At 57.7% G+C, this 13,077-nt stretch overlaps 1 protein-coding gene and 1 non-coding gene across 3 annotated transcripts; one reads left to right on the top strand and one right to left on the bottom strand.

The window, feature by feature from the left end:
* Positions 1 to 158: 158 nt before the first annotated feature.
* On the bottom strand, positions 159 to 265 carry LOC127481606 (U6 spliceosomal RNA). The gene has a single exon (XR_007908272.1). It is a non-coding gene; the product is annotated as a U6 spliceosomal RNA (small nuclear RNA).
* A 296-nt stretch (positions 266 to 561) lies between these two features.
* On the top strand, positions 562 to 12,741 carry TMEM259 (transmembrane protein 259). Of its 2 annotated transcripts, none has more exons than XM_051810930.1 (11): positions 562 to 1,135; positions 2,950 to 3,216; positions 3,518 to 3,629; positions 5,786 to 5,896; positions 6,776 to 6,898; positions 7,215 to 7,315; positions 8,079 to 8,136; positions 8,480 to 8,563; positions 9,050 to 9,182; positions 9,531 to 9,630; positions 10,283 to 12,741. In XM_051810930.1, exons 1-11 carry the CDS (start codon positions 911 to 913, stop codon positions 11,102 to 11,104), a joined length of 2,136 nt encoding a protein of 711 aa, XP_051666890.1. In that variant the 5' UTR covers positions 562 to 910; the 3' UTR covers positions 11,105 to 12,741. The 2 variants fall into 2 exon arrangements, with proteins under 2 accessions (XP_051666890.1, XP_051666889.1); XM_051810929.1 differs by having other exon boundaries at positions 3,518 to 3,683.
* The last annotated feature ends 336 nt before the right edge of the window (positions 12,742 to 13,077 follow it).

Genomic DNA, 13,077 nt, shown 5'->3' with positions numbered 1-13,077 from the left:
GGGCAGCAGTGTGGCCCCGGCACAGTTGGACACACAGACCTGCAGGGCCGCGCCTGGGGCTCCCCCCGACCTGGAGGTGGGCACTGGTACCCCCCGAGCCGCACCTCGGGGGTCCAAAAGGGTCCTCCCGGGGCGGGGTTTGTGACCCTCCCGAGGGAAAAAATATGGAACGCTTCACGAATTTGCGTGTCATCCTTGCGCAGGGGCCATGCTAATCTTCTCTGTATCGTTCCAATTTTAGTATATGTGCTGCCGAAGCGAGCACGAACCCTGGGTATGCAGGAGCCATACTTAAACCCCTCCCAACTAAAGATTTTCAAGTCATGGCTAGTGGCTCCTCAGACTCCCCCGCCTTTCTCCACCTGGTCACCCTCCCAGACGATGCACGTCGGATTTTTACTTTAAATCTTCCATTTTATCGGGTTATTTTTTGCCTTTCTGAGGACGAGCTCAAGCGCGGAGCGACAGGCCTCGCGCGGAGCATGGTGGGAATGCTGTTAATTTGCGTATGAGGGCGTGGCGTGGCTGGCGCGTGTCCTCCACCGTCCCGTCGTGCCCCAGGCGCGCGCGCGCATGCGCGGAGCCGCCGTTGCCGGCGGGGGAAGATGGCGGCGGAGCGCTGAGGGACGGGACGGGAGAGGTGGAACCGACCCGACCCCCCCGCCGCGCCAGCGACTCCCATGGCCCGGGGCCGGCCCGGCAGCCGCGTCCCCGCTGCGCCTGCTCGGGCCGCCACAGCGCCCGGGCCCCGCTGAGCGCCCAGGCCTGACTCGCGGGGCCTGACCCATCGCCACCCCGAGGCGTCTGCGCCGGGCCGGGGCCGGGGAACCGGGACAGAGACGGCGGCCGCCCGGGCCCAGGCACCCCGCCGAGCAGCAGCGGCCGCTCTGGGCCCGGCCCAGCCGCCAGGATGTCCGACAACCAGCCGAACGCCAACAACCACCACCCGGCCAACAACACCGGGGCCGCCGGCGGCAACAACCGGGGCGTCCGCAACCCCAACCTCAACCAGAACCCCCTGATCAACGTGCGCGACCGCCTCTTCCACGCGCTGTTCTTCAAGATGGCAGTGACCTACGCGCGCCTCTTCCCGCCCTCCTTCCGCCGCGTCTTCGAGTTCTTCGTCCTCCTCAAGGTGAGGGGCAGCTCGTCCTGCCAGGCGCAGCCGGGCTGAGGGCAGGGATTTCCTTAGGAACAAAAAGTTGTGGCTCTGCCGGAGGTCACAGCCTGTGTTTGGGCCGCACACACCAAGCTGTCCCCAGACCTCCCGTGGGCCTCTCCTGTGTGGGAGACACGAGGAGTTCCTGCACTCCGGGGCTCTGGTTCCAGGTCCGCAAATCCAAAGGAAATCCCTGAGCCAGCTCGCTGGGCAGCCAGGCTGGTGCAGGGCATGTCCCGGGCTCTGGGCTGGAGAGGATTCGGTTTCTGTTTCCAGGAAATCACACTTTGGATGCATTGCACACATGACATACTGGATTGTTGGAGTCTTGTCTTTTCTGGAAGCAGTTAAGGCACAGCCCTGTTCTAACCCTGCTTTTTCAGCAGTGCCAGTGCAGCACAGCTCTGCCCCGGGCTGAACCCTTCTGCCTGCTGGGGCCCTCCAGGGCGGCCTGCCTGTCAGTGTGCAGGGGTGAGCTGCCAGTAGGTTAAATCCTGCTCCATGGCTTCCAGGATGGGAAGTGAGAGTAAGAAGGGGAGAGCAGCTTACCAGGCCACCCTCCTGCTCTGGGTTTTTACAATTCAGCAAGAAAACGTTCAGCAGAACTTGTCTCATACTGCACAGATACTTTTTCTACCCTCCCAAGACATGTTATGGATTTTCACATCCCTGTTCTGTGTCCCAGTTGTCCGGCTGGATCCCAGCAGACAGGCTGGGACAGGGGTGGTGCTCAAGGTATGGCTGTTGGGCAGAACAGCTGCTTCTGCCTCTGATCACTGCCATCCTAGAGAATGAAAAGCATTCCCAGAGCCCTGCAGGGTCAGGGGCCAGCAGCCTCCAGCCTGCTCCCAGCTCTGCTCTGGCTGCTGGGCACAGGGGAGCAGAGCCTGTCCAGAGCTCCTGCAACCAGGGAGGTGGCTCTGATTTACCTTCCCTCACATCCCTCGTGCAGCTGCTCTGTGGAGAGGTGTTTACCAGCCTGTTTGTTCACAAATAGGTCAGGACAGCTGGGCTGGTGAGGAGGGAGCAGCTCGGGGTGGGTGGAAGGGAGGTCTGAGCTGAGCGGTGCCGCTCGCTGTGCCAGCCGCGCTCAGAGCTCTGAACTTTGGATGTCATACACAGTTGCTGTCTGTGCTTTAGGGAGCGGGTTTTATTAGTGCAGTGTGCTTTGCTGTGGTTTATAGCTGTTCCTGGGGTTGAGGCAGGGCAGGGAGCCCTTTGGCCGCCCTGGGGCAGGGCCCGTTCCTTGCAGCGACAGGTCTGCCGTGGGTTTGGGTCGTCCTGCCCTCAGAGGGGTTGGCTTTGGGAGAGGTTTGCTTTATTCTGCCTTTGGAAGGCTGGGCAGTCTTTGGGCTTCAGCAGGAAACTCTTTGTGCTGAGGAGGGAAGGGTTGGAAGCCATGGATGCATTTCCATTCCTTTCAACGTGCCTTGTAGCCTCGTTCCACGTTAGTGCTGTGTGTGGTTCAGTTTGGGAAGGGTGTTGGTTGCAGGACCTGTGCTTCCAGCAGGGTACCTGAGCTGCACAGGGGTCAAGGGCAGCTCTGGTCTCATGAACAGGAGCAGGAGGTCCCTGCTGCCTTTGGTGTGTTCCTTGCTCAAACTGCCAGGGTCTGGCTCCTGCCATGTTGATGCAGGGAAGCACCGAAGCTCTTGTCCACTTGCCAAATCCACTTGTCCAAGTTTTTCTAGTGTTTTATGGGCAAAGAGGAGCTGGTGGTAACTGGGAAGGCTGTACTCAGGCCGAGGGTGGCCGGGCTGACGGTCTGTGCCTTGTCTCCCGCCCTGCAGGCTCTCTTCGTGCTCTTCATCCTGGCCTACATCCACATCGCCTTCTCCCGCTCGCCCATCAACTGCCTGGAGCACGTGCGGGACAAGTGGCCCCGGGACGGGATCCTGCGGGTGGAGATCCAGCGCAACTCCAGCCGGGCCCCCATCTTCCTGCAGTTCTGCGGCGGAGAGAAGTTCCCGGGAATGGTGGTTGAGTCCGCGGCGGAGGAGGAGGAGGAGGAGGAGGAAGAAATGACCGTGGATATGTTTGAAAACAGCTCTATCAAGGTTAGGGATTGTGCTCCCTGAGTGGGTCAGAGAGGGAGACCTGGGTGATGGGCTGGGGAGAAATGGTTGGTTGGTTGTGTGTGATCCCTCAGTCTCCTGGAAGTACAGTGGGTTCCTTGGCTGCTCCTGAATTCCCATGTTGGCTTCTGATGGTTTGACACAGGAAGCAAGGAAGTGGCCTGAGAAAGTGACCTCTCCCACCCCTGTGGTGGTGGAGGCCTTTGCAGGGACAGAAGGAGCATGGCAGGTGGGAGGTGAAGAGCCTGCTGATGTGACTTTCCCTGCCCTGTTTTTCCAACAGTTTGAGCTGGATATCGAGCCTAAGGTGTTCCTCAAGCCGTCCCGGGTGAGCAGCACTGAGCTGCCCCACAACGACAGCCAGGAGTTCTCGTTTAGTGACACAGCCACTAAAGGTATGCAGCCTCTGCGGGAGACTGTGTCCGAGTTTGAGATGCTAACCCGAGCAGGTAATCACACCTTCACTGCTACCTGTGCTCCTCCCTCCTCCCCGTCATCCTCCCCGCACGTCCCGTCCTGGCTCCTCGGGGCACCCGCACAGTGACCTTGAATGTCCTCCCAATGTGTTCACCTGGGGTCAGTCCTGTCAGCACTAACAGCAGACCCACAGCGAGCTCTGCCCTGGGGCTGGGGGGGGTCGGGGGAGGCCAGGGGTGGGGGGAGGCTGGGCTAGAAGTGTTGCCAGACCAAGAGGCTTCAGGTGAAGCCCAGGTGAGCGAGGGCTCCTGGTCTGGCAGTGCGTTCCTGCGGTGATCGGTGTCAGGTATCTCAGGTGAGCCTGAGCCCCCCTGTGAGCCGCAGGGATCCCCTGGCAGCGACACTCCTCCTCACACGAGCAGGGTTTGGGCTGTGTCCTGGGTCCTGAGCCAGCTGCAGCACTTGGAGCAGCCAATTTGCTCCAACTAATGAATCCCAAAAGCCGCCGGGCGGGTTCCGTGGGTTGCGATACCACCCGGCCTTGTCCCGCCCTGTTCCTGCCTGGCCTCCTAAACTCCACAGGGGGATTTAGTGCCTTTGTGTTATTTAAAATGGAATTCCAGTGTGGAAAACTTGTGTCTCTAGTGGTTCAGGGAGGAAATCTACTGAGGAATATTTATGTTAAAATAGAGATGTGGAATTGGATTCTTTGCCTTTTTCCACAAAATTTGCAAAAAAATTGCCTCTTTCATTCACACTGTTGTCCCTGGAAAGGCTTAAACTCTTTGCTCTGCAGACATACTGGGGTTGTGTCTGTGGAGGAAGGGGAGACCAGACACTGCTCTGTTCCTTGGTCTTGCAGTGGATTTGCTTGATGCTGATCCAGAGCTCATTAGTCCTGAATTAAAGATCATTAAGACCAGAGAGCAGTAAATGTTTTTGGTGCAGGACCTTTATTGCCCAGGTTCTGAGGAGAGTCACGTTGTGCAGAGCTGTGGCACTGGTGGGGTAACTCTTGGTTTGCTGAACGCGTGGCTGGAAATGATCCAGAAAAGGACAGGGAGGGAATCAGGCTGTTTCCCAGATGAGTTACAAAATTCATCTCTTCAAATTGGTCCCAAATACCTGAGTTTATTGTTTTTTGCCAGATTTCCTGTGCTCTAAGTGAACAAAATTTGCTGTTTAGTCCAAATGTTTTTGCCATGGAAAAATATTTTATGAGACAAAGGAAGTAATTGTTGATGTTTAAACCCTTGACTTCCTTTTGAGCTTAAAACTGTTTATAATGGAAACAAAAGACAAAACCGACAGCCCAGCCTGCGTTTGCTGCCTGAGAAGGGGGTCAGGGGCTGCATCTCTGTCAGTGCTGTGTCAGGTGTGTCTCTGTTAAGTTCTCGTGTCACTTTAATTGCCACTGTGGTGCTGGGAGCTGCCTGACAGCTGCCTCCCCCCTCCTGGAGATACACCCTGACAGTCTGAAAGAGCAGGGATTAAATTGCTTGGCTCCAGCTTAGCAGGAGGTTTTGTCCTTTCAGAGATGATGTAGCAAAAAGCATCTGTTTGGAACCTTTCTTGGAAAAAAAAAAAAAACAAACCAGGGAAACTTCAGGCACCACCGGTTTTTGGGAGAGCTGTAATTGCTGCTGCCTTCTGTTCTGATGTGTAATTGCAGCAGTGACCTCAGTCCCCAGGAAGTGCAGGGCTCTTGCCTGTGGAGCATTTACTCGGTGTTCAGCAGGTGTAAAGTGGATTTTCCTGCTGTTTCCCAAACAACATGGGAAGCAGAAATTGAAAAGAGCAAGAACAAGTGATTCTGGGCTTGCCAGGCACAGATGTGGGCAGGTTCTGGGCAGAGCTTGGAAGTGCTGCCCTGAAGCTTTCCCAGAAGCCTCACATTAAGGACTAAGGTCAGGGGAATGGGCTGCAATTCCGAAGAGTTTGAACTGATTTATGTTTAAGTGGTTGAGGGAAGCCTGGAGCCCATGTTTGCAGCTGGTTCCCTTTTCAAGAATGTGATGGGAGGGAGGGAACGAACCCGGAGGGGCTGTTTCTTGGTGGTGGTTGTTTGCAGATCCAGGTGCTGAGCCTCCCTGTGTCCCTCCCTGTGTCCCTCCCTGTGTCCCTCCCTCTCCAGTGTGGCCACAGGAGGAGTACATCGTGGAGTACTCGCTGGAATACGGCTTCCTGCGCCTGTCCCAGAGCACACGGCAGCGCCTCAGCATCCCAGTCATGGTGGTGACCCTGGGTGAGTGGGGAGGCAGCCTGGGCAGGGCAGGGGGGGCAGGGGTGGGGACCTGCTGTGCAGAGACCTCCACGCTGTCTCTGGGAACTCTTTATGAAGTGCACTCACTTCCCACGCAGGAGAGCTGCTGTGTGCAGCCCGTCTCCCTTTAGTAGGTCACAGCTTTCCAGGAGGAGCACTCTGAAATGGTGGAGCCTGGTTCAGTGAGCCCTGATGTCATGCCCAGCACAGTTGTTTCCCATGGAGAAGGGAAGAGCCCTCTCCCTGGCTGAAGGCACTGAAGCTCTGGGCTCAGTGGGAGCAGCAGCGGTGCAGGGTTAGAGCCCAGTGGTGAGGGCAGCTGTGCAGGTGTTGGGGACGGTGCTCACAGGTCTGTGTCACACTCAACATGCTCCTGTGCCCCTGGGAGCACCAGCAGATCATTTTCCTGGAACAGCGTTCTCTCCTCCTGGCATTTGCTCTGTTAAAACCTGTCCAAGTCAGGAATATAGTCTCAGACCTTCTCGTGCACTGTTAGTGCCCTGATCAGACTGAACCTTGTTACTTCCTCCCAGTCAGCTGAAGCAAAACTGGACAGGGGTTTAGGTGATTTTCCTGTGCAGTGATGGGCAGACAGGGTGAGCCAAATTCCGTTTGTGTCTGTGCCAACCCTGACATTCCTGAAGGCCCATTAGCACTTTGACAGCATGGCTGGATCTGTCAGGAGTGACATCTTCCCTCCCAGACCCGCCCAGTTCGGTTTTACTGCCCCAGGCCCACGTGCTGGCCCAGGCCCAGCTCTGCTGGCACACGTGTCCCTCGGGGTGATGGGACGTGTGCTCTCTTTGTGCCTCTGGGGCTGCGGGTGTGAACAGTCTGAGCAGGTTTTTGTGTTCTCCCTAGACCCTACGAGGGATCAGTGCTTTGGGGACAGGTTCAGCCGCCTGCTGCTGGACGAGTTCCTGGGCTATGATGACATCCTGATGTCAAGTGTCAAAGCTTTAGCTGAAAACGAGGAAAACAAGGGTAAGGCCTGGAGGAGTGACAGCGGCTGCGTGGAGCGGTGGGTGTTTGTTCTGTGCATGCCTGAATATCATCTTCTGACTATTGATTAATCTGTAACGCAGGGAGCAGCTCCCTGTGTTATTGTCAAGGACAAAATGAGAGAGGCAGGAGGGAAGAGGTGTCTGGAAACCTGATTTCCTCCTTCCTCACTGCCCTGCATGACAATGAGTGCTGCCCTGAGGATTTGCTCCAGATGCTGTTTCTGTAGCAGGCAGTGGCAGTTGGTCCTTACCTGTGTGTTGATCACACTGAGCCGGTGTCTGTGCTTTTTCTCCAGGTTTCCTTCGCAATGTGGTGTCTGGGGAGCACTATCGCTTCGTCAGCATGTGGATGGCCAGGACGTCCTACCTGGCAGCCTTTGTCATCATGGTCATCTTCGTAAGTCAGCGGGAGCTGGGCAGTGCCTGGACTCAGCCAGGGCTGGGCAGCATGTGGGTGGTGTAACAGCACAGACCTGAGCTCTCACCTGCTTTTAAAGTGTAGTTGGTGGAGGATGAAGCCCTACTCTGGGACTTTTGTTCTAAGTGTCCTGCACGACGTTTGTCCTCTGAGACTTTTAAGAACAGGCCAGACTGATTTGCCAGGAGTGATCAAGATAAACCAAGAGATGATGTGTGAGATGAGGCCATCTCAAGATACACATCAGACAAGATCCTGAACGATAACTATGCTGTGTTTGTAATCTTGGGTGGCTGTGGGACTCTCCCCTTGTGTCTGGCTGTCCCACCCACTGAGGCAGCTCTGTGCACAATCACTGTGGGCAGTGAGGAGGAACCAAGTGCAGAGAGGTGCTGGGAGCTGCGGCAGGAGCGGGATGGAGGACGGGAGATTCCCTGCTCCCAGCTCTGTGGGTTGGCTTGGCCCCCGCTCAAATATTCAGGATCGGTCCCTTTACAAACAAATCCCTTACTGTCTGTTCCCCTGCAGCAGCACAGAGATTAATTGCCGTTTGTAGAGCCCTAATTACTCTTTGGCAAATTGCTCTGCACAGCTCCAGCTAACGAATGTGGGATGTGCAAGCCCAGGCTCGCCCGGGCCTCTGCCGCAGTGCGATCCCGAGGACTCCCCACACCCGTGGGGCTCTAACCTGTCCCACACCCGTGGGGCTCTAACCTGCCTCCCCTTCTCTCTCCTGTTTCAGACTCTGTCTGTCTCGATGCTGTTGCGCTACTCACACCATCAGATCTTTGTCTTCATTGGTAAGGACTGGCTGAGGGGTTTGGGTTGTGCTGGGCACTGTGCCTGCTCCAGCACAGCGTGTTGTAGAGTCACAGCAGGTTTGGGTTGGAAGGACCTTGAGGATCATCTTGTTCCAACCTTGATTTTTGTTGTTTAGAAGGGTCCTACTTTTAGCTGCACAGGGAATCCATCCCCCTGCACCCTGTCACCGCACTCACCAGAGCTGTTCTGTCTCCTGACAAGTGCTGGGCACAGAGGATTTGGGATGATGGACTTGGCTGCACTGAGTGGGCAGTACCATGGGGTGGAGAGTTCCTTGGCCCCAAATCCTCTCTGTGCCACACTGTGTTTTCCCTCTTGCAGTTGACCTGTTGCAGATGCTGGAGATGAACATGACCATTGCGTTCCCTGCGGCTCCGCTCCTCACTGTCATCCTGGCTCTGGTTGGTAAGGACTTGCCTCACTGCTTGTATCTGCAGCACATCCCTCTGGGGTCTGTGGGAAGTCTGATTCCCTGTTCCGAGCTGGCCGCGGCAGGTGGTTAGCACGGCTGCTCATCACAAGGCAGAAGGCTCTGGAATCTGATGGCACAGTGAGCTCCATTGTCCTTCTGGGTCCCCTGGAAAAGCAGCAGTTCATTGGGAAATCCCAGAATCCGAAGCTTTGTCTGTCCCTGGAGCTCGTTGCAGACTTACGTTCTGTAGCCAGACTGCATTTGCACAGTTTGAATTTAAAAAGCAACAAAACCCCCGAAATGTGTGCTGGGGGAGGCAGCTGGTCCCTGCCGTCAGCGCTGGAACACACTCGGCCTTGGCTGCTGCTGTAACCAGAGCCCAGTTATCTGCCCTGGGCAGGTGCAGTCACAGCCTGGCCCTGGGGTGGCAGAGGGCCCCTTCCCGTGCCCTGCCTGTGCTGATGTCCCCCTGTCCGCAGGTATGGAGGCCATAATGTCCGAGTTCTTCAACGACACCACGACCGCGTTCTACATCATCCTCATCGTGTGGCTGGCGGACCAGTACGACGCAATCTGCTGCCACACCAACACCAGCAAGAGACACTGGCTCAGGTAAGGGCTCTCATTCCCTCTCCCTGTCCTTCTCCAGCTGCTCCAGGGCCTTCCCAGCCCCTCCGGGCGTGATGGCCTCCACTCCTGAGGGTGTCTGTGTGGCTCCTTGGGAGCTGCCCCACATGGCACAGGGTCCAAAGTGCGATTGCTCCGCTTTGGATTTGTGCCTGGATCTCAGAATCACCTCGACCTTTTCCTGCCCCTTGTTTTGCCCCATTCGTAGCCAGGCAACTCTGATTACCTGTTAACGAGTCTGCACTGCCCCAGACCAAGTGCCCCAGCTCAGGCTGGGCTTGGGAGTAGAACAGAGCTCATATTTTTCCTGATTTTCCTTGCCTTCCTGTCTAGGTTTTTCTATCTGTACCACTTTGCCTTCTACGCCTACCACTACCGCTTCAACGGGCAGTACAGCAGCCTGGCACTGGTCACCTCCTGGCTCTTCATCCAGGTGAGTCCCTGCACAGCTGCTGCACCTGGGGGGGGTTTGCCAGACTTCCTCTCAGGCTGGGTTGGAGTAGGGATCCTTTTTTCTGTAAGAGATGGAACTAAGCCTGGTTTAGAAATGGAACAGCAGAAGGCAGCTGTGGAACAGGGGAACCTGTGAGTCACTGTCTGCAGTCCAGTCACGGGCATGACAATAACCCGATGCCACACAGGTTCTGGGAAGGCTTTCTGTCCTCTCCTTCTGCAGTAAATCCTGATGAGGGCCTGTTTTGCAGAGGAGCAGCTCAGGTCCATGCAGTGAGGATGCTGGCAGGACCAGCTCCGAGGTGATGTCTCCAATATCCTGGATCAGTTAAACCTGTTGGGTGTCTCTGGCTGTTGACCTGCTGCAGGGTGGGGGCAGGGAATGGAGCACAGTCCAGAGGAATGCCATTATCCTTCTTTTCCCAGCCCTTAAAAGGGAAGAGAGGTTGTACTCTGTTGCCTGTCTTCAGAGAGAAACTATAAAGCAGCTTGCAGCAGTCAAAAGCCCAAACTTTGTGCTAACCTGCTGGCTGTCAGAGCAGCTGGATTCTCCAGGAGAAGTGCAGTTTTCTTGGGATGTGGTAGCTTGTGGCCCAGGCCCGGGGGTGACTCCTTTCCCTCTCTTCCTCCAGCACTCGATGATTTACTTCTTCCACCACTACGAGCTGCCAGCCATCCTGCAGCAGATCCGGATCCAGGAGATGCTGCTGCAGAACCAGCAGGTCGGGCAGGGCACCCAGACCACGCTGCAGGACAACCTCAACAACAACACCACGGCCGCCCCCGTCGAGGCGGGGGGTCGCCGAGCCCCCCTGGCCACCGGGCCCCCCGGGGAGGGCAGCGGCCCGGCCGCCCTGACCCCCGGCGAGGCCTCGAGCGTCATCGCCGCCGCCGCCTCCGTGGGCAGCGACCTGAACTGGGTGGCCGAGACGGCCGCTATCGTGACAGAGGCCTCCTTCCTGTCCGACCTGAGCACAACCCTCCTGGAGCCCACCGTGGTGCACGAAGCCGTGGCCAACGGGACCCCTCAGGAGGCGACCACGGCCTCTGGTTTGGTCGCCCGCATCAGGGTCAGCAGTGACCGCCCGGAGACGGCCGTGGGCTCCATCACCATCGAGGTCACCTCCACGTCCGTGGTGGCCGCAGCAGATGCTCCCCCTGCTGCGGGGGCTGCGCCCCTCGTCCCGCTGCAGGAGGGGGGGGGCCCTCTCCTCAGCCCCTCCCTTCCCAAGCAGACTGAGGCTCTCGAGGGCTCAGACAGCCGAGCAAAACCCAGTGGCAAGAACTGTGTGGGCAGCAGCAGCAGCAGCAGCAGCGTGGCAGAGCCCCCTCCAGCCTCAGGGGGGGACAATGACCAGGACAGAGGTTTGGAGGACCGGGGGGAGAGCAGCCCCTGCCCAGCACCAGCAGAGAGAATGCCCAGCTCAGAGCCAGGCTCCAGGAACCTGTCCTGAGCCCCGTTGGGTCGCTCTGGACTGCCGGGAAGGCATTTGGATTTCGTTTGTTACTATTTCTCACTTCACCATCATCCTTAACCCATGGATCCCTCTGAGCGGAGCCGGAGCAGCAGGAGCAGAGCAGGGCTGTGGTGACCTCCCTTCCCTGGGAAAGGCACAGGGGGCTGCGGGGAGGTTGGGGGGTTTGGTCCCCTGGCCCACACAGCTCCAGGGCTCCTCCGAGGCCACATGTGAGCCTGCTCCTGCCCCTTGTCAGCTTGTGCCCCAGCTTTTCCTTGCCCCCCAACCCAGGCTTCACCCCCGCAGCCGTGTTTGCAGTCCAGGTGTGGATCCCAACTCTCAGGTGGGAGCTGACCTGGGACAGGCCACAGCACGTGGCAGCTCTGTGGTGAGAGTAGGAGCTGATAGAGCAGGCAGAGCATGTCCAGCCCCCACGGGAGAGCCACAGAGAGGAGAGTCCTGGTCACCTTTCCTGCTCCTGAGGGGAGGAGCAGCTGAGACCTTCTGTGGGTGTGGGGTCTGCACACGGCTGGGCAACAACCAAAGCAGAAGCTGCAATTCAGTTATTCAGTTCCTTTTTTTCTGCCCTTGAATTTCCCTCAGTGGGTGGGGTGGGGTGTGGAAGGTGCCATGTCCAGGGTGGAGCTGCCATCTCAGGAACCATGAGTGATGCCTGGAGAGAGCCGTGCTGCAGTGTGGGTGTCTGTGGAGAGGTGTGGGGCGAGAGCAGCAGCTCTGTCCTGCACAGCTCTGTCCTGCACAGCTCTGCTCTGGGTGAGGCAGCTGCTTTCCAGTGCCTTGTCCCTCCCGTGGACCACATCTGCATTTCGGATCAGCCCCATCCCAGACGAGAGAGCAGCTTCTCACCCCTGGACTCTTGCATGAGCTGGTTTAGCAAAGAACCAAAACACTAAAGCCAAGACATTTCAGCTGATTTTCCCGTTTCCCTGCAGTGGAGGTGAGGCTGGCAGGTTCCAACCCCTGTGCCATGGAGCTGAGCTGGGGGGCTGCATCGAGACCTCTGTGGAGGGGTTGGACCCAGCAGGATGTGCTGGAAGGAGGGTTTGTGCACGGGGTGGAGCAGGGTGAGGCAGGATGAAGCTCTGGGAGAACCATGGTGGGACAGGGCAGGGGCAGGTGACACGTGGGCACTTGTCTCCTGGGGACAGCTGGGTCCCTGTACAGGTGTCCCCAAATTCAGGGCTGTCTCCCTATGGCAAAGCAGCATCTTCTGTCTCCCTCGGAGGGCTCTGTGCATTTCAATGTTCCCTTGTCAGCGCGGGGGGCTCAGAGCCCCCTGTTCACCCCTCTGCTTTTCCCACCTGGGTGCCCCCACTTTGTTTTTCCCTTTTGCCTGGAGCAGCCCTGGTGCTGCACCGGAGCTGGGGGGACCCTGCTGTGACCAGCAGGTCCAATCCTGCTGCTGCCAGCACTGCTGGGAAGGGGCCTCGTGGCCAACTGAGCCCAGCCTCTGGAGTGCCAGGAATGACTGTAGGCTTTTCAGAGGAGTGGGTGGGTGGGAGGGGAAGGGGGGACACCAAACCAAATGATTTGATGAATGAAAAGTAGAGTTCATTCTATTTAATTAATGTACAAAATGTGTTTGTATATAATAATAAATATTATCTCTAACAGCTCCTGCAGCTCTGCCCCACGTCCTGTCCCGTGTCCTGGGCTCCCGCCGGAACGTGATGTGTGGGGGTCCTGGGGGAGGGGGTGAATGCTGGATCCTGGGGGAGCCCCCCTGTCCCGGGGTGTGGCTGTCTGGGGTGTCACGTCCGTGTCCCCTGGCAGGGCTGGGGCCGAACAGCAGCCCCGTCCCCGCCGTGCTCAGCAGTGCTGGGGAAGGGCTGCGGGGCTCTGAGTCCTTCCACGGCCACCCACAGGGATGGGGAGTTATTCCGTGTCCTCGGGAGGGAGGGGAGCACCGAGGCACACTCTGTCCCGCTCCCTGTGTGGCACCTCCATCC

Source organism: Manacus candei, unplaced genomic scaffold (assembly GCF_025592945.1).
Source record: "Manacus candei isolate 608988 ecotype Guabito, Panama unplaced genomic scaffold, ASM2559294v1 h1tg000080l, whole genome shotgun sequence".
Classification (NCBI taxonomy): domain Eukaryota; kingdom Metazoa; phylum Chordata; class Aves; order Passeriformes; family Pipridae; genus Manacus; species Manacus candei.
This window is presented reverse-complemented; position numbering and strand designations above follow the sequence as displayed.

Excerpts from the sequence above, each read along its gene's own strand:
- TMEM259 (XM_051810929.1), top strand. The coding sequence starts at position 911 with ATGTCCGACAACCAGCCGAACGCCAACAACCACCACCCGGCCAACAAC. Across the intron at positions 3,684-5,785 it reads TGAGATGCTAACCCGAGCAG|TGTGGCCACAGGAGGAGTAC; the intron begins GTAATCACACCT and ends CTCCCTCTCCAG. Across the intron at positions 9,631-10,282 it reads CCTCCTGGCTCTTCATCCAG|CACTCGATGATTTACTTCTT; the intron begins GTGAGTCCCTGC and ends CTCTTCCTCCAG.